Genomic DNA, 23,673 nt, shown 5'->3' with positions numbered 1-23,673 from the left:
AATGGAGTCTGCTCATACGCAGAGGATTTACTGTACAGAGGAAACAGACCACACTTCCAGCCTTTCTGTGACAGAGGCCTCTTAGTTTATCTTCAAAGCTAGGCCTAAGGGGAAGGTCGCTAATTAAACACACATATAAGGACCAGCTGTAATCCTCTCCAACTATAAGGCCTCAGAAAAATGAAATGGAAATCAGGGATTATCTGACAGTGTACAAAATAAGCCACAAAGACACTCACTGAGCTCATGGGAAAAACAGATGAACGACGTCAGAATTTCAACAAAGGAAAAGAAAATAGCAAACAGAAATCACAGATCTGAAGAATACAATAACTAAACTGAAAAATACAATGGAGGGCTTCAACAGTAGACTGGAAGAATGGAAGAAGGTATTAGCGAACTCAAAGGCAGGGCAACGGAACCCATCTAATCAGAGAAGCACAAAGGGAAGATAAAGAATACAGAAGAGTGAAGATAACTTAAGGGACTTAAGGGACAACATCAAGCAGACCAACCATTGTATTACAGGTATCTCAGAAGGAGAAGAAAAAGGGGCATAAAACTTATTTGAATAAACAGTGGTGCAAACTTCCTTTACCTAGAGAATAAAACAAGTATCCAGATCCAGGAAGCCCAGGCAATCAAAAAAAAAAAAAAGAATCCAAAGAGACCCGCACCAAGACACAGGAAACGGAAGTGACACAATGAGCAGGAGGGCTTAAAAGCAGCGAGAGAGGCAGCCTGTGACACACGAGGGCGCCCCAGCCCGCCCCGCAAGGTCTATCAGCAGACACTTCAGCACAAACTCTACAGGCCAAAGGGAGACACAACATTCAAAATGCTGAAGGGAAAAACTGCCAAATACTCCACCTAGAAAGTTGCCCTTTAGAATCGAGGCAGAGATTCACAGTTTTCCAGACAAGCAAAACTTAAAGAAGTTTATCATCATTAGAATGGTCTTACAAGAAACCTTAGAGGGACTTAATTTGAAATGAAAAAGTGCTGATGATTAACAGGAAAACACACGAAAGCATAAATCTCGCATACACGAAAATTCGGAAAATCTAATGTTGTAAAGATGGGGAGCTAATCACTTATAAAGCTAGTATGAAATTTAAAAGACAAAGGTAGTAACAATAAGTAATTTGTTAACAAACACAAAAGATAAAAAGAAATATATTGCGATACCAAAAGCATAAAACGTGGGGGGGGGGGGGAGCAGCAAAAACTTACAGCTTTAGAAACCATTCAAACCTAAGTTACTATCAACTTAAAATAGGCTGTTAAAGCTCTAAGACGTTTTATGTAACCCTCATGGTAACCACAAAGCAAAAACCTACAGGAGACACACCAAAGAGAAAGATAAAGGAATATAAGCATTCTATTTCAAAAAGTAAATCACAAAGGAAGACAACAAAAGAAGAAACAAAGGAATTACAAAACAACTAAAAAAAACTTTAAGAAAATGGCAATAAATAAGAGTTAGTCACTGAGTCACATTTGACTCTTTACAATCCCACAGACTGGAGCATGCCATGTGTTTGGAATTTGGCCCATGGGACTCTCCAGGCAAGCGTTCTGGAGCCGGTTGCCATTTCTTTCTCCAGGGGATCCTCCCAACACATGGATCAAACCCAGGTCTCCTGCATTGCAGGCAGATTCTTTACTGTCTGAACCATGCATGCGCGCATGCTAACTCACTTCAGTCATGTCCGACTCTATGTGACTGTATGGACTGTAGCCTGCCAGACTCCTCTGTCAATGAGGATTCTGCAAGCAAAAATACTGGAGTGGGTTGCCATGCCTTCCTCCAGGGGATCTTCCTGACCCAGGGATCGAACCCATATCTCTAACATCTCCTGCATTGACAGGCAGGTTCTTTACCACTAGCGCCACCTGGGAAGCCCATATGAGCCATAGCTATCAATAATTAGTTTAAAATTAAATAGACCAAATTCCCCAATCAAAAGACAGAGAGTAGCTGACTAGATTGTTAGGGGAAAAAAAAAAAAAAAAATTTTAACCTTGTGAATTTTTTATTTTTGGCTTCAGAAGCAGGAGAGCAGACCTCTGACCTGCTTCTGACCTGCCTGGACACTGCCTGGATTGCATGCTTGCCAGCAAGGACAGCAAGTTAGGCAGCACTTTAGATGAGAAAGGGAGTAGATAAGAAAGGGAGTGGGTCTTGGAATTCTTGAATCCAAGGAGGCCTGGCCAACCCTCTGGGCTCTAACAAAACCCTATGACTCACAAAGTGAAACAAACAGCATTGTAAAAATTAAAAAAAAAGCTGCATTATTGCATGCAAACTGATGCAAACATCAGCCTGGGATTATAAATAGGGGTCCTCAAAGCAGCAAGCTGAAGTCTCACCCATGGGATGGATGCACCACCCAGGAGCTTTTCCCAACTGGGCCTCCAGACTGCTGTTAACAAGGGACTTCCCAGCACTGTTTAAGTCTGGACATTGTTTGGCTCAATGGTGGTGCATATGCTGTTACTTTTCTCTATTATTTCTACTTCTCTTCTTTTAATGACTGTATACTGAAATTAAGTCAAATAACCCTCTGTTAAATATGAAGTTGTTTATTGTGTGTGTGATGAATGGTTTCTTTTGTTAATGAATCCTTCCAACCTAAAACAAAAATAAAACTTTTGGCAAATACAGATAAAAACAAACAAACAAAAAAAAACAAGCTCAACTACATGATGCCTAAATAATTCAGGACACACAAAAATTTAAAATAAAGGAATGGAAGAAATATTCCATGCAAATGGAAACCAAAAGGAAGTTAGGGCAGCTATATTTATGTCAGCCAAAATAGACATTAAGACAAAGACTGTAATAAGAAATAAAGAATGTCATTATATAAAAATAAAGGGCTCAAACCAACAAGACAATACAACATTTGTAAATATTTATGCAAGCAACACAGGAGGAGCTAAACATATAAAGCAAATATCAACAAACCTGAAGAGGGAAATAGATGGCAAGTGCAATAATAGTAAGGAACTTCAATATCCCCACTTTCATCACTGGATAGATCATCCAGAAAGAAAATCAATAGGGAAACGTTGCACTTAAACAGCATGTTTAACCAAACAAATATAATGGGTATATATAAAACATCCCATCCCAAAGCAACAACATATACAAGCATACGTGGAACGTTCTCCAGGAGAGATCATAATGTTACGTCACAAAACAAGTCTTAATAATTTTAAGAAGATTAAAATCATATCAATCATTTTTTTCTAACTACAAAGGCATGAATCTGGAAATCAATTACAAGAAAAGAAGAAAATTCACATATATGTGAGGATCAAACATTATGCCAATGAACAACCAATGCTTCAAAGAAGAAAACAGGAGAAATTTTATAAGTCCCCACATTAAAAAACTAAACCAACCAAAAAAAAAAAAAAACTAAACCAAAAATTCATGGAAGAAAATAAACTAAGATCCAAGGGCAAGCAAATGAAATAGATTAACAAGACAATAGAAAAGATCAATAAACTAAAGACATGGGTTTGGGGTTTTTTTTAAGGTACACAAAATAGACAAACATTTATCTAGATTCACCAAGTAAAAGAGAGATGACTCAAATAAATAAAATTATAAATGAATGAGGAGACACCACAACCGATACCACAGAAGTACAATGTGCCATAAGAGATTACTATGAAAAATTACACAACAACAATTTGAACAATCTAGAAGAAATAAATCAATTCCTACTAGCAAACAACTTACTAAGACTGTATCATAAAAAAAAAATTTTTTTTGAACAGACCATTTAAGGCAATTGAGTCAGTAATCAAAAGCCTCTCAAAAAAGAACAGCCTAGGACTAGATGGATTCACTGGTGCATTCTATCAAACATTTAAGGAATGAATACCAATCCTTCTCAAACTCTTTCAAAAGTAGAAGAGGAAAAACTGTCAAACTTTTTATGAGGCTAGCATTACCATAATACCAAAGACAGACAAGAACATTAAAAGAAAAAAAAAAAGTACAAGCCTATATTCCTGATGAACATAGATGCAAGAATCTTCCACAAAATTAGGAAATGAAATCCAACAATACTTTAAAAGAATCATAAGCCAAGATCAAGTTGGATTTATTTTAAGGATACAAGAAAGGTAACATCTGCAAATCAATCTGATATACCACATTAACAAAATGAATGCCAAAAATCATATGATCATCAAAGGATGCAGAAAAAGCATTTGACAAAATTCAACATTTAAGATAAAATTCTGAACAAAGTGGGCACAGAGGGAATGTACTTCAACACAATAAAAGCCATAAATGACAAGTTTATAGCTAACATTACAGCGAATCGTAAAAAGTCGGAAGTTTTCCCTCTAACATAAGAAACAAGACAAGGATACCCTCTCTTGCCACTTTTATTCAGTACAGTATTGAACATTCCAGCCAGAAAAATTAGGCAGGAAAAAAAAAAAGTAAAACTGTCAGTATCTGCAGATGACATGATAGTACACACAGAAAACCCTAAAGACTACACCAAAAAACTATTAGAAATAACATATAATTCAGTAAAGTTGCAGCATACAAAATCAATATACAAGAATATATTGTTTTTATATACTAATAACAAACTATCGAAAAGAGAAATTAAGAAAACAATCCCATTTATGGTTACACCAAAGAGAATAATACCTAGGAATAAATTTAACCAAGCAGGTGAAAAACCTGTACACTGAAAACTCTAAGACACTGATGAAAGAAACTGAAGACAGCACAATGGAAAGACAATCCATGTTCATGGGTTAGAGGAATTAACATCGTTAAAAGGCCCATACCACCCAAAGCAATCTGCAGGTTTAATAAAATCCCAATCAAAATTCCAATGGTGTTTTTCACAGAAATAGAACAAACAATCCTAAAATTTGTATGGAATTATAAAAGACCCCAAATAGCCAAAACAATCTAGAGAAAAAAAGGGCAAACTGAAGGCATCATGCTCCCTGATTTCAAACCAAATTAGTGATCAAACTAGTATGGTATGCACATAAACAACAGACAGATCAATGAAACAGAATTGAGAGCCTGGAAATAACCCCATGCCTATGTTAATAGTTAATTACTGTCAAGAATATATAATGGGGAAAGGACAGTCTCTATGGTGTTGGGAAAACTGGACAACCACATGCAAAAGAAAGAAACTGGACCACTACCTTACTCCATACACAGAAAAAAGCTCAAAATGAATTAAAGACTTCATTTTAAGACCTGAAACCATGAAACTCCTAGAAAGAAATATAAAGATAAGCTCCATGACACTGATTTTGGCTATGACTTTGAATTTGACACCGAAAACAAACACAACAAAAGCAAAAAAAAAAAAAAAAAAGTGGAATTTCATCAAACTAAAAAAACTTCTGCACAGCAAAGCAAACAATGAACAAAATGAAAAGGCAACCTAGTGAAAGGGAAAAAAAATTGGCAAATCATATACCTGATAAGGGGTTAGTAACTAAAATATATTAAGAACTCATACAATGCAACAGCAAAACAAAACAAAACATCATCCATTAAAAAAAAAAAAATGAGCAGAGGATCTGAAGAGACATTTTCCCAAAGATTTACATACAGCCAACAGGTACATGAAAAGGTACTCAACATCACTAAGCACCAGGCGGAAGCAGATTAAAACCATAATGAAATCTCACCTCACACCTGTTAGAATAGTTATTATAAGAAAGATAGGATATAAACAGTTCTTAATTCATAGGGTGCAGGGAAACATTTCAGTAAACAAATCAGGTAATGTTTAACATATAATGCCTGGTTATAGTAATGATCCAACAAATGTTAGCTATTACTATCTAAACTATGATCATTTCACTAAAATGGAATGTTTAACTCACCACAGCACTCATCTGGAAACTTGAGGCTAATGTCATACTTAATACTCCTTCCATTCCTCTGCCCAAATCATGAAACATCAACCCATTTGGCTATAAGCTCTTCCGAGGAAAGGGATCCATCCTTACTGTCATTCATCCCTCCCTCACCCCAGAACTCTTAACAAAGCAGGCAGTCAAAAATGTGTATTTAAAATAATGAAGCCTCTAGTTCAAATGATACATACCCAAACCGCACCCTCACCCTTCCACCCTGTTTCAGAGATTACACAAACCAAGACCAATCAGTCTAACAGAAATGCCAAAACTGGGATGACAACCCATCCCAACATCCTTCCCTAACATTAGTCAGATGAAGCAAGAAACTCGAAAATAATTTTTAAACCTAAATAGCACAAAGTCCGGAGAAGGGAATGGCACTGCACCCCAGTACTCTTGCCTGGAAAATCCCATGGATGGAGGAGCCTGGTAGGCTGCAGTCCGTGGGGTCGCTAAGAGTCGGACACGACTGAGCGACTTCACTTTCACTTTTCACTTTCATGCACTGGAGAAGGAAATGGCAACCCACTCCAGTGTTCTTGCCTGGAGAACCTCAGGGACGGGGGAGCCTGGTGGGCTGCGGTCTATGGGGTCGCACAGAGTCGGACTCGACTGCAGCGACTTAGAAGCAGCAGCAGCAGCCGCACAAAAGTCTGAGTCGCAGGAATTTTCAGAATGACACCTCAAGCTTTCCCAGGTCCGACAAACTGACAGCCTCAGGTGCTGTCACCGTATCGGGCCATCACTGAAAGGCAAAAGCATCTCACGGCGGTCAAGGGCTTTCTCCTCACGGTTCCCCAGGTATTCACACAGGAGAGACAGGCAGGAGCAGGTTCCCCGGGGCCCTCGCTCCTCCTCCGAGCCAGGTTTTCAAAGGGGAAAGCAGGCCTGCGCAAAGGAGGAAGACCTACATCCCTCGCGGTCCCTAGAATGCTCCAGGTGCACGGCCCCGAGGTCCTTCCTCAGCTCCCCACACACCCTAAGGCGACGCGGAACCCCCGGGCCTCAAGAAGGAAGGCGCCGCCGGAGAACGGTCGTCGGGGGAGGAAAGCGGGAGAGCCGGGACAGCGAAGGTACCTCAGAGGCGGCGAGTCGCCAAGGAACACGCTGCCCCCGGCTGCCGGCAGCACCTGTCGTAAGTCGAAGTCCCCGGGCGGCGCTACGTCCCACAAGGAGAAGGCGCCGGAGGCGCACGGCTAGCGCCATGTTGTATAACTCACAGGGCTGACCTTTCACCTCTTCCGCCGCAAGGAGCGGGGCGGAGCTAAGGCCGTTCCGTCTCTCCAGAGGGAGTCGCGTCTGACCACTTCCGATTTCACGCCCGCTTCCGGTTCCGCGCGGCCGCTTCCGGCTCACGGTGTCCGCGGGCGGGAAATGCCCCATTGGGTGGGACGCAGTGGGCTTCTAACCCCTGCGCGCGCTGGTGGGGCCCGGAAGATAGCGCCTTTCTGGCTGCAGACTTCTACCCGTCCTAGGGGTCTGTCTTGGCTTTGGCACAGGGGCAGATCAGCATTCCATAATTTATGTATGCAAATAAAAAACGCTTTAAAAAAACTAAATAATTCTCTGCTGCCTTTAGAGATGGGGAGAGTGCTGGTACTGGAGGGTCCCTTGAGGAAATAAACGCTTGGGAGGATGAAACGGTTCTATGTGCGGGAAGGAATGCAGGAGGAGGAGGTCAGGGAGAAGCCAGAGACGAAGAATGACCAGCCTAGGGACTTCCCTGGTGGGCTACGGGCTAAGACTCCGTACTGCCCACTTAGGGGGTCTGAGTTCCATCCCTGGTCAGGGAACTGACCCCACATGTTGCACCTAAGAGTCCACAATCTGCACCTACAAGGGGCACAGCCAAATAAAGAATGACCAGCCCACACTGATCCAGCAAGGAGGACTAGAGAGAGGAAGCCTTTGGACAGAAGGTTGATCGCGGTTCCCCTCAAAATATTCACTCCTGTGGGCCTTCTCACTGCACTAGAATTCTTTCGGAGGGAGAGAAGAGGTTTTGAACCTGCTTCAGAGTTGATGTGGAAGAAAATACAGGCTGAAAACCTATTATATAGACTATATGAAAAAATTTTATGGGCAATAAGGGAAGATAGTTATAGTTCTGTTTTTTTTTTTTTAAATTAGGTTACACTTATATAGTACTCTTATGTGGTGAATTAACACACACTTTTATTTCATTCGATCTTCCCAACTATGTTGAGAAGTGGTATCCAAAATTAATAAACAAGTTAACTATATGTTAAAGGTTTTTATTATTCAAGGATACATAGCTGGTAAGTACTGGTTGGTCATTGCTCAGTTGTGTCCGAGTCTTTGTAACACCATGGACTGTAGCCTGCCAGGCTCCTCTATCCTTGAGATTTTTCAGGCAGGAATACTGGAGTGGGCTGCCATTTCCCCCTTCTAGGGGATCTTCCCAACCCAGGGATGGAACTCACATCTCCTGTGTCTCCTGCATTGGCAGACGGATTCTTTATCACAGAGCCATGAGGAAAGACCAGTAAATATTGATAGAAGAGTAGAATTCATTTCTGCTAACAACAAGTTCAAAGCCTCTTCTATGTGATTTCTCCTTCCACCGTTTGATCAATCACATTTCTTCAGGATTATATCAGTGATATCCCTATTGTGTTTACTTTTAAAGTATTTTGTGAAAGATATATAGATCCTCTTCACAATTTACTTTCTTTCTTTTTAAAAAAAAAACTCTGGCCATTTCGTGGACGCCGGGTGTGCGAGAGCATCCGGGAACGCTGGGCGGGAGGGGACTGAGAAGACCTAGCCTAGGTTCTGTGGATTTGGACCTCCGCATTTCTAACCCAAGATCTCGAATAGCATCGTGATTCCTGTCCATTGGACTGTAAAGTTTATGTAGGTAATCTTGGAAACAATGGTAACAAGACTGAATTGGAACGAGCTTTTGGCTATTATGGACCACTCCGAAGTGTGTGGGTTGCTAGAAACCCTCCCGGCTTTGCTTTTGTTGAATTTGAAGATCCCCGAGATGCAGCTGATGCTGTTCGAGAGCTAGATGGGAGAACACTGTGTGGCTGCCGAGTAAGAGTGGAACTATCGAATGGTGAAAAGAGAAGTCGTAATCGTGGCCCACCTCCTTCTTGGGGTCGTCGCCCTCGAGATGATTATCGGAGGAGGAGTCCTCCACCTCGACGCAGATCTCCAAGACGGAGAAGCTTCTCCCGCAGCCGGAGCAGGTCCCTTTCTAGAGATAGGAGAAGAGAGAGATCACTGTCCCGGGAGAGAAATCACAAGCCGTCCCGATCTTTCTCTAGGTCTCGTAGCCGATCTAGGTCAAATGAAAGGAAATAGAAGACAAGTTTGCAAGAGGAGTGGTGTACAGGAAATAACTTCATTTGACAGGAGTATGTACAGAAAATTCAAGTTTTGTTTGAGACTTCATAAGCTTGGTGCATTTTTAAAATGTTTTAGCTGTTCACATTTGTTTGTCTGTTGGAACAGTGACACAAAGGTGTAATTCTCTATGGTTTGAAATGGATCATATGGGGCATGTAATATCAAGAATTGTTACTTTACAATGTTCCCTTAAGCAAAATTTAATTTGCTTTGAATTTTAGTCTTGCATAGGCTGATAATAAACCTCTTAACTCCTGCCCAGCTAAAGTCAATGTTTAACATTATGGAAATAAAAACTGGCAAAAATTGGAAGATTTTTTTTCAACATAGCTGGGATATGGTATGCAGCTGTAGTTAAGCAGTTTTTAAACTGCTGTGAACTGAAAAACCAGCTGGAAAAATTAAAGCTTCACCCTTAAACTAGATTAGAGGTTTAAAAATCCCACTAGTCTTCACACTGGACAAAAGGTTGTCCAGTTGGTGTAGAATCTAAGAAGTTTCAAGGAAGTTAGTTTACCTTTGCTTTAGGTTGTAAGTTCCTTCTGTGATTGCTGTATATGAATACATAGCTCTTTGTAACGTTCTTTATTTGGAAATCTGAGATACTCAAGATAACAAATGTCCTGCCAGTTTAAGGGTACATTGTAGAGCTGAACTGAGTTACTGTGCAAGATTCTTTTTTCATGCTGTCATTTGTAATATGTTTTGTGAGAATCCTTGGGATTAAAGTTTTGGTTACAAATTGTTAAAAAAAAAATAAAAAATAAAAAAATAAAAAAAAAACTCTACTGGTAGTTTTCTCAGTATTGCCAAATAATATGTTTTTACCACTGGATGCCATCATAATGCTGAGATTGACTTTCTGATATTTAAACCAGAGTTAAATTTTTAATTAAAATTTTTATTTTGAAAAAGAAATTTAGATACTTAGGAAAGTTGCAAGAAATCTCATATATTCTTCACCTAAATTCATCCATTATTAACATTTTGTCACATTTTCTTTATCTTTGTTTAAATATATTACATATAACATGCATATTATATTCCTGTTATTATTTTCTTTTGTTGAACTTGTTAAGAGTAGATTATCCATGTCATGACTCTTCAAGCCCAGAAACAAGGACATTCTATTATTTAGTCCTAGTGAAGTGAAAGTTGCTCAGTCATGTCTGACTGTTTGTGACCCCATGGACTATACAGTCCATGGAATTCTCCAGGCCAGAATACTGGAGTGGGTAGCCTTTCCCTTCTTCAGAGGATCTTCCCAACCCAGGGATCAAACCCAGGTCTCCCACATAGCAGGCAGATTCTTTACTAACTTAGCCACAAGGGAAGCCCACGAATACTGGAGTGGGTAGCCTATCCCTTCTCCAACAGATCCAACCCAGGAATCAAACCAGGGTCTCCTGCATTGAAGTTTAGTCCCAGTACAATTATCAAATTCAGGAAATTAAAGTTGACAGAATATTATTATTTAATGTACAAGATCTGCTTATTGTCCCAATGCTGTCTGTCATAGTAACAATTTTTCCCCAACTCAGATCAAATCCTGGTTACATGTTGTATTTAGTTGTCCTGTTATGAAGAAGGAATTCATAGCGCCTGGACTCCATCTCAGGCCTGTCCATGCTGATCATGCTCGGCCACCTCTCCAATGAACTCTGAACTCTGTGTTTAGTGCCTATGGAAACAACAGAAGGATAAGACCCCCTCCAGACAGGGGAACCTTGGAGATCATATCCAGGTTACTCCTCACCTAAGAGAACACATACACTAATCACCCCTTCCTCCAGACAGGCCATAAATTTTCTGTACCTATTGGAGTGTAACCTCGGACTTATTGATTATTGGCAAATTGTTTAACTGTCTAAGCACATGGCACATGAATGATGGGGTTGTTGGGATTGTATTTACCCTTCCTTTGTTTATGTAAGTTTCAAAGACTTTGGGGTGGTGGGTTCGGACACATACACATGGGGTATAAAAGATTTTCACAAATGCTGGTCGGGGTCCTTGGCTAAGAGGAGACTCTGCCTTGGGCCCGCTGGTATAATAAACTGCACTCCACTATCTGCATTGTCCTTCTGAGTGAGTTTGTTTCCTGGAACGTGTGGTTACAACAGTTTCTTTAGTCTCCTTAAGTCTGTGATATTTCTCTCTTGGCTCCAGGGACAGTATCTTTTCTTGCCTCCTGTGAGCCTCAGATTTCCCTCTGTGATATTTTTTTCTGTCAGGATTCCTTTCCATTTCACTTACTTCCTTGTCACCCTCCCCTTTCCCCTGATTGCAATCCACTATTCCTTACCTATGTAATTCGTATTCATCTTTCAGCTCTCAGTACAAATGTTACTTCCTCAGAGAAATTTTTTTTGATTCCCCTTAGTATATTTTCATTTTCTTTATGACTCTAAGCACATTTAATAATTTCTTTTATATATTTGTGATTGTCAATCTGGAATAAATTTTAAAGACAGCATTGATAAGAATCAATAATATGTGCCTTCACTATACTGTAAACTCAATGATGTGTCAGATTTTTGCCTATAACTGGGCCTGGCACAATTTCTTCACTCATTAAACAAATATATTTTGCTTTTCTGTAGTATGCCTGATATTCTTCTAGACCGAGTGAATAATTCATAGTGGAGTATATATTCCAGCTGCAAAGAGATAATAAGCAAGACAAATGATATGACAGATAATAAAAGATATAATGAGTGTGTTAGTCACTCAGTCGTGTCTGACTCTTTGCAACCCCATGGACTGTAGCCCACCTGGCTCCTCTGGCCATGGGATTCTCCAGGCAAGAATACTGGAGTGGGGGGCCATTGCCTTCTCCAAAGATATAAGAGACAGTGCTAAATGCTGAAAAGGAAGATAAAGCAGGAAGGGGTTTAGAGTATACTTCTTTGTAGGCATTACAGTTTTAAATAGGGTGGTGGCCACAGAAGAAATCACTGAGTTAGAAGGGGGAATGAGTCATTGAAGATATGTGGGGGCAGAGCATATCATGTGGGGGAAAGTGAAAGTGCAGAGGCCTGAATTTGGAAGTCAAGTGACATTTTCTCTGAACATAAGGGCTTCCCTGGTAGCTCAGATGGTAAAGAATCTGCCTGCAATGCAGGAGACCCAGGTTTGATCCCTGGGTCAGGAAGATCCCCTGGAGGAGGAAATGATAACCCACTGAGTATTCTTACCGGGAGAATTCCATGACAGAGGAGCCTGGTGGGGTAGAGTCCAGGAGTCCCAAAGAGTCGACATGACTGTGTGATTAAAACTAAGCAACGAGCGCTCTAAGTTGAGTGAGCAAGGAGGAGAGTATTAAGAAGAGATAAGGTCAGAGAGAAGATGGGGATCAGGTAATGTAGGGCCTCATAAACCATTGTAAGGGCTTTGCCTTTCTTTCTTTGTGTGATTGTATGTGACACAGGCTTCCCAGGTGACTCAGTGATAAAGAACCTGTTTGACAATGGGAAAGATGCAGATTCTACCTGTGGGTCAGGAAGATCCCCTGGAGTAGAAAATGGCAACCTGCTCCAGTATTATCGCCTGAAAATTCCACGGACGGAGGACCCCTTGTGGGCTACAGTTCATTGGGTTGCAGAGTTGGACATGACTGAGCACACACACAGACACACACACGACACAGTCTAATTTACATTTTAATTACATTCTTCTAACAGTTTTGAAAACAGACTGGGGGGAGCTGGTAAAGAAGCAGTTACTAGGATGTTACTGTAATCTAAAAAGAAATTGTGGTGACTTGGACTAGGCTGGAAAATAGTCAGAATCCAGATGTATTTTGAAGGCAGAGTTGATAGAATTAGCCAATACCCTGACCAGATAAGATGGGATCTGAGAGAGGCAAAGATTTCTCCAAATGTTTTGGCCCAAACAGCTGGAAGGAAGCTTTGACATTACTTGAGATAGAGAAGACTCTGGGAGATACAGATTTGGGAAGGAAGATTGGGAGGGTGTACCTGTACATTTAGATTTGAAATGATTATTAGACATCTGTGTTAGCCAGTCTTCAAGATGGCCTGCAATGGTTCTTACCTCCTGAATTTACTCCTTTGTGGGATTCCCTCTCACATTAGATACAGACTGGTTTATTTGACCACTGGAATATGGCAAAAGTGATTGTACATGACTCCTGAGGCTAAATCGTAGAACTCATTAAGCTTCTGTTGTGGTCTTTTAGATTGTTCACTCTGGGACAAGCCGGCAGCCTTAGGATATTCAAGCAGCCCTATTGAGAGGTGCCAGCTGGAAAGGAACTGAGGTGTCCCACCAACAAAGTGCACCACTGTTACACGTAAGCCATCCATCTTGGAAGTGGATGCTCCAGCCCCAGAAGATGGCTGCAACCCTGAAGAATACCTGCCTGCAATTCTCATGAGAGATGATGAGACAGAACCACAGAGCTAAGCCACTCTGAAATTCCTGAGACACAGAATCTATATAATAGATGACTACTTTAGTTTAGTCATCAGTCAGTTCAGTCGCTCAGTCTTGTCCGACTCTTTGCAACCCCTTGGACTGCAGCATGCCAGGCCTTTCTGTCCATCACCAACTCCCAGAGTTTACTCAAGCTCATGTCCATTGAGTTGGTGATGCCATCCAGCCATCTCATCCTCTGTCGTCCCCTTCTCCTCCTGCCCTCAATCTTTCCCAGCATCAGGGTCTTTTCCAATGAGTCTGCTCTTCATATCAGGTGGCCAAAGTATTGGAGTTTCAGCTTACACATCAGTCCATCCAATGAACACCCAGGACTGATTTCCTTTAGGATGGACTGGTTGGATCTCCTTGCAGTCCAAGGGACTCTCAAGAGTCTTCTCCAACACCACAGTTCAAAAGCATCAATTCTTCAGCACTCAGCTTTCTTTATAGTCCAACTCTCACATCCATACATGACCACTGGAAAAACCATAGCTTTGATTAGATGGACCTTTGTTGGCAAAGTAATGTCTCTATTTTTTAATATGCTGTCTAGGTTGGTCATAACTTTTTTCTTTTCTTTGTGGTATCTCATTGAATTTAATTTTTTATTGGAGTACAATCGCTTTAGAATGTTGTGTTAGCTTGTGGTGTACAACAAAGGGAAGCAGCTATATGGATACATACATCCTCTCCCGCTCAGACCTTCCTCGCTCCTTCCTGCCCGTCCCACCCCTCCTGGTATCACAAAGCACCAAGCTGAGCTCCTGTGCTATACAACAATCTGTTTTACACACGATAGGGTGTATACGTCAATGCTACTCTCTCAGTTCACTTTACCCTCTCCTTCCCTCTCTGTGTCCACATCTCTATTCCTGCCCTGCAAATAGGGTCATCAATGCTATTTTTCTAGATTCCATATATATATTAATGGTACATTAATATATGATATTTGTTTTTCTCTTTCTGACTTACTTCATTTTGTATGACAGAGTCTGGGTTCATCCACATCATGACAAATGACCCACTTTCACTCCTTTTTATGGACGAGTAATATTCCATTGTATGTATATACCATATCTTCTTTACCCATTCATCTATTGATGGACATTTAGCTTGCTTCTATGTCCTGACCATTAAAAATAGTACTGCCATGAACACTGGAGTACATGTATCTTTTTCAATTATGGTTTTCTCAGGGTATATGCCCAGGGTAAATGACTACTTAATTGCAAGCCCCTAAATTTGGTGTAATCTGTTATGGAGTAGTAGATAACTAAAACACCCCAAAGTAGAAAGCTGGAATCTAGAGTTTCAGGAGTTGGAAGTTTGGTAACCTTCACAATATAGATGGAGGACCTCCGTGGTGGCCCAGTGGTTAAGAATCTGCCTGCCAATGCAGTGGACTTGGGTTCAATCCCACAAGCCTTGAAGCAACTAAGCCCATTTGCCACAACTACTAAACACTCATTCTAGATCCTGAAAATCTCAACTATTGAGCCGAGTGCTACAACCACTGAAGCTCATGTGCTCGGCACCTAGAGCCTGTGCTCGGCAATAAGAGAAGTCACCGTAATGAGAAGCCCACGCTCTACAACAAAGAGTTGCTCCCTCTCACAGCAACTAGAGAAAGCCTATGTACACAAAATACATAATAAATAAATAATTTTTTAAAAGAATGCAGATGAATTTCAAAGCTGTAAGGCTAGATGAGATAGCTAAAGGTGTGGATGAAGATAGAAAAAAGAAAAGTCAAGATCTAAACCCTGGGGCAGTCTAGTGTAAGAAGTGGGAATAGGAGGATTAAAAACCGAAGGAATATATATAAGAAGGAATATAAGAAGGAATAACCAGTGAAGTAGAAGAACACCAAAAGAATATATGTATTTTTTGTATTTCTTATTCATTTTAGCATCCCTTTTCATCCCTTTAGTCCCATGTCTATTTGTTCTGTTTCTAGAAACTTGTTATGTCTGATACATAATAATCATTCAATACATGTTGAATAAATGGGCGCATAAAGAAGTACAAAAGTAGAATGGAATTAAGACTATAGTTTGAGAAGAATAAATAAGTTAATCAGCTATGGCACTGTCCATTTAAATGAGAGAATGCTTACTGTGTACCAAAAGTACAAAACCATTTCATTGTCTCTGCTCCCAATGTTAGTGGAGACAAAGGTCATGAAAGTTAGGTATTGATATTATGTATTCTGGAAATTTTGAAACTTGAAACAAAATTAATGGTACCGGAGGACCTTCACTTTACTGTAAAAACAGAATAAAAACCAAAACAGAAAGGTTGTTTTTACCAATCTTTTAGTCAAATCAAAATAAGACACTTCTCTTTCCTTCATAACCTTCGAGAGACCGTCCCTGTCTGAATAGGCTCTCATTATCCCCCAGTCCCTTTCTATCACATTGCGGTGTTGTTCATTCACCCAGTCGTGTCTGAATCTTTGTGACCCCATGGACTGCAGCACGCCAGGGCTCCCTGTCTCTCACCATCTCCTGGAGTTTGCCCAAGTTCATGTCCATTGCGTCTGGTGATGCCATCCAGCCATCTGATCCTCTGAAGCCCTCTTTACCTCCTGTCCTCAATTTCTTTCCAGCATCAGGGACTTTTCCAATGAGACAGCTCTTCACATCAGGTGACCAAAATACTGGCGCTTCATCTTCAGCATTAGTTTCCTTCCAAGGAAGGAAATCAGGGTTGATTTCCCTTAAGACTGAATGGTTTGATCGCCTTGATGTCCAAGGGACTCTCATGAGTCTTCTCCAGCATCACAGTTCGAAGGCATCCGTTATTTGGCATTCTGCCTTCTTTATGGTTCAGCTCTCACAACTGTACATGACCACTGGGAAGACCAGAGCCTTGACTATACGGAACTTTGTCAGCAGAGTAATGTTTCTGCTTTTCAACACACTCTCTAGGTTTGTCATAGCTTCTATCACATTACTCTGTATTATTTTCCTTATAATACTGTGAACAATAACTCAAGTCAAGGTTGCAACAAAGAGCTTTACTCAAGGGCCTTAGGAATTGCAATTTGGGAGACAGGGATTTGGGTAAAAACCAGAAGAGTGCTTCTGGAGAGAAAGAGTCAGGGGCTTATAAAGGCAGATACTACGAGGTTGTTAAAGTTGTCTGGTGAGAATTATGGCTGATTCTGATGCAGAAAAGAAGATATTTGTTCTTAATGGGGAGCTATCACTAGGGTCAGATAAATACCTTGAGTCTCATGGACTTTGGGCAGATGGTCTAGATGTTCCTATTAAGAGTCCACCTGAGCTGAGATGTGCATGTCTCACTCCCTCAAGGGTTCCTGGCTCCATTTTAGGAAGCTCTTTTAGCAACACCGACTCCATTTTTATTTTTCTTTCACAGCACTTATGGTTATCTGAAATTATTATTATTATTATTATTTTTAAATAACTTATTATTTGTTCTCCCTCTAGAATAGAAGCTTCTGTTTGTCACTAGTTTATCAGGTCTCTATAGAACAATGCTTGGCACATAACAAGGACCCGGAGGTGTTGAATAAACGAAAGAATCTTCACTTGCTTTGGTACAATTATGTTGAAGTGTTTACTTTGCATATTTCTGGATTAAAAGAAAAGCTTGATTTAGAAATCTGTACTTCTTCATTTACTTTTCCATGTCTTCTGTAATTAAAAAAATTATCCTTTGCCCATTTTTCTATTTTTTTGAAAGCAATTTATACTTAAGATACTAACCCTTTCTTTGAAAGTTAGGTTTGTAGCAAATATTTTTTCTAATGTTTGCCTATTGATCTTGGCCCCGTTTTTCTTGGGCGGAAGTTCAAATTTGAAGTAGTCAAATGTAGCAATGTTTCCCATAATACTGATAATTTGTTTTATCTCAGGCAGCATCAAGTCACAGTCAGGTGGTGTGATTAGAGATTACTTTGAATCTGTGAATTCGGGCAGTAGGCCAATTACTTAGCTATCAAATCTCAAGTTAGTCGTATTTTTCTCATTTGCAAAATGGGGATAATGGCACTAAATACGTCACAAAACTGTGAGGACTGAATGAAATTAAGAATATCAAATAATTCCGATAGTGTGCACATTGAAAGCACTCTAACTAACAGTGGTTCAGTTCAGTTCAGTCGCTCAGTCGTGCCCAACTCTTTGCAACCCCATGGACTGCAGCATGCCAGGCCTCCCTGTCCATCACCAACTCCTGGAGTTTACTCAAACTCAGGTCCACTGAGTCGGTGATGCCATCCAACCATCTCATCCTCTGTCGTCCCCTTCTCCTCCTGCCTTCAATCTTTCCCAGCATCAGGGTCTTTTCCAATGAGTCAGTTCTTTGCATCAGGTGACCAAAGATGGGAGTTTCAGCTTCAGCATCGGTCCTTCCAATGAATATTCAGGACTGATTTCCTTTAGGATGGACTGACTTGATCTCCTTTCAGTCCAAGGGACTCTCAAGAGCCTTCTCAACGTAATAGAGGTTAGGAGTTAGTACTTGTCTACTTTCATGCTGAACCTTATTCTTTCCTGGCTCACATGTGGTCTAAATTTTCTCAAATGTAAATCCTTATATTTTCAGGAATTTATTTTGGTGTACCGGATAACTTACTTTTAAAGGCCTGAAGTCGACTAGGGGTTTTCAGTAAGAAACCAATCAGAGTTCCCGGCAGGTAGTGGCCGGGGTGGGCGGAGCCGGACTCAGCTCCGCCCCGCCCCTCAGCCCCGCCCCGCCCCTCAACCGGGCCCCCGCCCCGCCCATCAGCCCCGCCCTGCCCCTTGTCCGGGCCCCGCCCCCCATCCCCGCCTCTTCCCTCGGCCGGCCCCAGCCTCGCCTCGCCCCTCAGTCCCGCCCCGGCCTGCCCCGGCCCCGCCCACCCACCAGCCCCGCCCTTCCTCGCCCCGCCCCTCGGCCCTGCCCCGCCCCTCGGCCGATCCCCAGGGTTTCCTTAGACTCACCGCGGCGGGGAGACTGTGCGGTGTCCGCCTTCCCGTTCCTTACGGAGTGACTCCCATCCCTGTGGCCGAGCGGTGAGTGCGGACTCTCCTTTGCTTCGGGCCCGGCGTGGCGGGGCACCCGGAACCCAGTGGTCCCCTGGGGAGGAGAAGGGGCCAGGTCGGGAGAGCCGGGCCCGGGGGCTCCGCGCGACTGGGCCGGGCCGCCCTCACCCTGCGGGCGCATCCTGGGCTCCGCGCGGCCCTGACTCGGCGGGGCGCCTGGGGCCTTTGCAGCCGCTGGACGCGCGGTCGGAGACCGGCCCAGGCCCAGAGTTGCCCAGCGTCTCCCGGGGCAGCCGGAGCTCCGGGCTCAGCTCCTGGCCGCGAGGCGCCGCCTGCGCTTAGCGTCGATTGCCCGGGACCCCCCAGCCTCCCCCGTGGGCTTGCGGCCGGGGGAGAGACGCGGACTCGCGGCCCGCTCTGCGCTTCCTGAGTACCGGGGGGAGCGGGGCGCGCCTGGGTAACGGAGGACCCTAGGGGAGCTTCCAGATCGTGGGGTGGACAAAAGTGACTCCGTCTGGGGATAACACAGGAGGCTGCGGGAAGGCGTATCCTAGCGGCTCCAGTTCCGGCTCCAGCTTCGAATTTCTGATGTTTAGTGTTTTGGGCTCACCGAGGGCGTGGAGGAAGTGCGGTTAGGTTTGTTTTGCATTACCAGAACCTCTGGGAGACCGAGCAAACCTATCACTGACGTTGCCTGTGATCCACACTTTCTGTTTATCCTCGGGATTATGTTTTCGTGGCTGCCTCTGTAACTGCTAATCAGGTAGGAGGAAGAGCGGCACTGAGTGCGCCGAGTACTGGTTACAGGACGCACAAACCCTGCTGGACAACTTTCGTGTGTGTTAGCTCATTTAGTGCTCGCAGCCATCAGCTTAAGTAGTGTTGCTATTTCATTTCATACTCGAGGAAACTCAGATTGCATACATTTCCAAATTGCACAAGTGTTAAGTGGTAGTGGCATTAGAGCTGAAATTCAGATCTGTATGATTTCTGCACCCAGCCTTTATGGCTTAATGTTAAAAAACGTTATTGGGGTTTCCTGATGGCTCAGTGGTAGAGAATCCTGCTAATGCAGGAGAGGAGGGTTCGATCCCTGGGTTGGGAAGATCCTCTGAAAAAGGAAATGGCAACCCACCCCAGTATTCTTGCCAGGAAAAATCCAATGGACAGAGGAGCCTGGCTAGCTACAGTCCATGGGGTCGTAAAAGAGTCAGACACGACTTTGCGACTAAACAACAACGAAGAATATTATTACTCTTTGGGGTAAGATGGATACCTAGGTTTGAGATCTATTCTTTGAGATTTGTTAGCTGTATGACCTTGGGCGGGTTGCTTAGCCTTTTAGGGCCTGTCTCTGCACTTGTAAAATAGAGATAAAATACCTCCTATGTCATAGGGTTGTTATGAAGATTGAATAAGATCATTTTTGGACCACACTTAGCAAAGTGTCTGGCACATAGTGGTGAACTATATATAGCAACATATATCCCGCTGTTATTAATTGTGGACAGCAAACTGCACCTCTGAGCGCTGCCAGCCGGAGCCTGACACAACTTGTGTGGACCGAGAGCACAGGTAGAGGGGGGCAGAAAAGAATCAGAACGGAAACCAGGACAGATGGCACGGGTGCTGGCAATTGTAGGCACGCCAATGGATTAATCTGTGGTGCTGAGGGCCGCTCTTTTGCTTTCATGAGAAGTTTTTAAAAGGCAGTTCGTTATAGCTGATGAATTGGAAAAACACATCCCACTCTGGGCTGCAAACATTCTGAGAGGTGTCTGGGATGGGACCGTGCTGAAGCTCCCCGCCCATGAGGGCGAGCGCATTTCGACAGGGCCTGGCACGACCTCCCTGTCAACTGTGCGGTTCTCTTTCAGGATTTCTTCTCTCAGATCCAACGCCTGAAGAAAGGAGAAGGACAGGAGAGTTTAGGTTGGGGAAAACAAAGCATCTTTTTGCCTTTTAAGGGTTGATAAATGACTGGTCACCTCTCCTAATTTTACCTATAGCTGTGGACACTTTATAGACAATGATCTTCATTTCCACTTAAATTTAAAGCAGCCTAAGTGTTACAAGTTTGTATATCCTCTTTACAGCGCTAGCACTGTTCCCCTGAGTATTTCCTCTGTAGCATGGGTTCATACTGCACCCAGTTCATACTGCAGCCTGGCTCCTGTCAGTTCTTGGTGTCGCTTTAGGCATAGTTTACTTGCCCTCTTTTGTTTCTGGTGAGTCCTGTGATTTTTTTTCTGCCTACTATTATTATAATTTACTTTTCTCTTTCTTTTTTCAAAACTTTATTTAGCCAGTGATTTACTATACTGGAAAATATGCCTGTCAGCAAAACCTAGAGAGTTAGTGTAGGATGTGAAATTGGATTAAATAACACTTGACCTTTAAGGAACTGTGATTAGCTACTATTGCGCCTCAAAAGCATGATCTTTTAGGTAGATCTCTTAGCAAGGGTTAATACTACTTCTGCTGGTGGCATTCAACAAGTTGAAGAGTCCAAATCTGGCCTTTCCTTTAATTTACCCATTATTACCTTCACCCTACAGGCCAGCTTCCTTCCCACCAATATTTTCCCTTCCAGTTCTTTCTTACCTTATAAGGATTGCTAATTGGTTAAAGTCCAGACGATTAAGTAGAATATTTGGTAGAAGGTTTAGTAAAAGTTTGGCCGAGAAGAAGGTTTAAATTAACACCTAAAACTAAAGTATCATAGATTTGATTTGACTATATTATTTGAGTTTCTAATATGATGATCAAAGGCAGACATATATACATTTTATTTATTTAATTGAAGTATAATTGATCTACAGTACTATGTTAATTTTAGGTGCACCGGTGATTCAATATTTTTATACATTACATTATAAAATGATCACCACTATGTATATTTAAGTAAGATTATACCTACATTTAAGCCAGTTATTCTCATTTAAATCTATTTGGAAGCTGAAACGGGGAGAGAATGGGATTCTTTTGGAGAGACTGTTTACTCTTTTAATATAGAACAGCTCGTGAATATGCAGTCATAATTTTTAAAAAGATGTTAAAATTAGTCTATGTGATAGTCAGATTTACCAATATAAATTAGATGGCTAGCATACTAACACAGTTTCCCCATGAAAAATAGAAGGAAATACTACATATTCATTTTAGCAAATAATTTTGAAATGTGTGTAATTTCAGTTTTGAAATGGATGGTACACTTGGATGTACCAAGTGGATATATTATGTCTGGTTCCTGTGAAAATTACCAAAGCAAAAGTGTGGTTGCGATATGTGTTGTCACCAGGCTACTTCAGTATTTTGAGAATTTAGTTTACCGTGTCTCTATACCCTAAGGTGATAGATGGGACATGTTAAAATAGGTATCTCTAGACCCTAAGGTGATAGATGGGACATGTTAAAATAGATATCTGAAACTGTAAGGAGAAACTTGTCTTCCCTCCCTCACCGCCTTTCTTGGTATTTGACTTATTTTATATTAAAAACAAAAAAAAAGCGGGCTTCCCTGGTGACTAAGTGGTTAAAAAAAATACACCTGTCAATGCAGGAGATGCGGCTTTGATCCCTGGGTTGGGAAGATCCCCTGGCAAAGGAATGGCAACCCACTCCAGTATTCTTGCCTGAGAAATCCCCTGGACGGAGGAGCCTGGCGGGCTACAGTCCATGAGATCACCAAAGAGTCGGACGTGACTTAGTCACTAAACAACAGCAGCAATAAAAATATACAACCTAAATATATATGATGCTACATAAGACAAAAGCAACTGTTAGGTTTAACATTTGCAGTTATTTCAACAGAAAGCAAATATGTAAATTACCTTGTAAGAACAAAGTGTTTCTTTAGAGACTGCATTCCAGGTCCAAGGGAAGAACACCCCTTGAGCGAGCCATGTAGGAAGTAACCCAAGTCTCCAGCTCTTCTCCAGCATGTTATTTCACCGGCAGGACCTTTATCACACACTTTCATAACGCACTGCTTGTTAGATACAACCTCACATCCACACTCCCAGTTTAAGGTTTTATCTTCCCTAAAAACCTTTAACGAAAAAAAACAGTGTACAATCTGCTTAGTAGTCAGGATTTTCTTAAAAAGAAGGGAAAATTTAAAAAGTTTTTTTCAATGATGTTGTCAAAATAACTTGATAAACATATAAATATTACACCCATCTGCAGTACTTCTTGTTCCCCTCTGTGCTTTATTTCTGTCTTTAGCACTTACCTTCACCTAGCACACTGGATATCTCCCTACAGTGGAATCACAGGAAAGGAGGGATCTTTGTCCGCTTTGTTCATTGTTGTCTCCTAATCCCTTAGAATAGTGTCTGACACACAGGCGTTCTGTATTTGTTGAATGAGTGTGGAGTGAATGAACAGCACTATTAAACTCTTCATGATTGGCAAATAGAAAGTGGTTGGCCAGAAAGTTAAAACCGATGAAATGTGTGTGCTTGGCATCCAGAAAACGAATATTCTTGAAATCAGGAAATGTATAACATCCCAAGTCCTTTCTCAACATTACAAACTTTTAAACCTTGAGGACTAAGGAAGGTTTTAAACTTTGTCATTGCTGCAGCTCTAAGAGGAAAGATTTTTCATTATCACTGTTCACCATGAACGAGAGAGGAGCATGTAGTGTTAAAATGTGAAAACACATATCTTGCCTAATTAAATAGTACCTGTGCCCAGCTAAGAGGAGAAATGAGGGAGCCAGGTTTTAGAAAGCATGGTTTCAGAATTGGGCATCGTTGGGTAATACGAAGGGTGAGACCTTCTGATGGCTGGTCCAGCCTCTGGGAGATTGAAAAAGGTAGGCAGTTTTTAAAATGCTCTGAGGGAAGTGAGAACCCCAAGGAACTCCAGTAGGTTGCTGTGCCTTAATATAACATCCAAGGAGTGCTGAATATCTGGCAAGCAG

General features: G+C 41.9%; 3 protein-coding genes across 4 annotated transcripts in view; 2 read left to right on the top strand and 1 right to left on the bottom strand.

The window, feature by feature from the left end:
- Positions 1 to 7,204, bottom strand: part of RMDN1 (regulator of microtubule dynamics 1) — a 34,888-nt gene extending 27,684 nt beyond the window's left edge. For both annotated transcript variants that reach the window (XM_043483771.1, XM_043483772.1), the window contains exon 1: positions 7,009 to 7,204. In XM_043483771.1, the coding sequence (XP_043339706.1) occupies positions 7,009 to 7,137 (129 nt within the window). In that variant the 5' untranslated portion in view covers positions 7,138 to 7,204. The remainder of the gene's footprint in view (positions 1 to 7,008) is intronic.
- A 362-nt stretch (positions 7,205 to 7,566) lies between these two features.
- Positions 7,567 to 10,092, top strand: LOC122450962 (serine/arginine-rich splicing factor 3-like). The gene is made up of 2 exons (XM_043483332.1): positions 7,567 to 7,608; positions 8,773 to 10,092. The coding sequence occupies exons 1-2, from the start codon at positions 7,567 to 7,569 to the stop codon at positions 9,262 to 9,264; spliced, it is 534 nt and encodes a 177-aa protein (XP_043339267.1). The 3' UTR covers positions 9,265 to 10,092.
- Positions 10,093 to 18,634: 8,542 nt separating this feature from the next.
- Positions 18,635 to 23,673, top strand: part of CPNE3 (copine 3) — a 47,072-nt gene continuing 42,033 nt past the window's right edge. Inside the window, exon 1 of the mRNA XM_043483508.1 lies at positions 18,635 to 18,773. The gene's annotated coding sequence lies outside the window, so the exon portion shown is untranslated. The remainder of the gene's footprint in view (positions 18,774 to 23,673) is intronic.

The sequence above is a fragment of the Cervus canadensis genome, chromosome 12 (assembly GCF_019320065.1).
Source record: "Cervus canadensis isolate Bull #8, Minnesota chromosome 12, ASM1932006v1, whole genome shotgun sequence".
NCBI classification, from domain to species: Eukaryota; Metazoa; Chordata; class Mammalia; order Artiodactyla; family Cervidae; genus Cervus; species Cervus canadensis.
The sequence above is the reverse complement of the archived record's forward strand: the minus strand, read 5'-3'. Positions and strand labels throughout refer to the sequence as shown.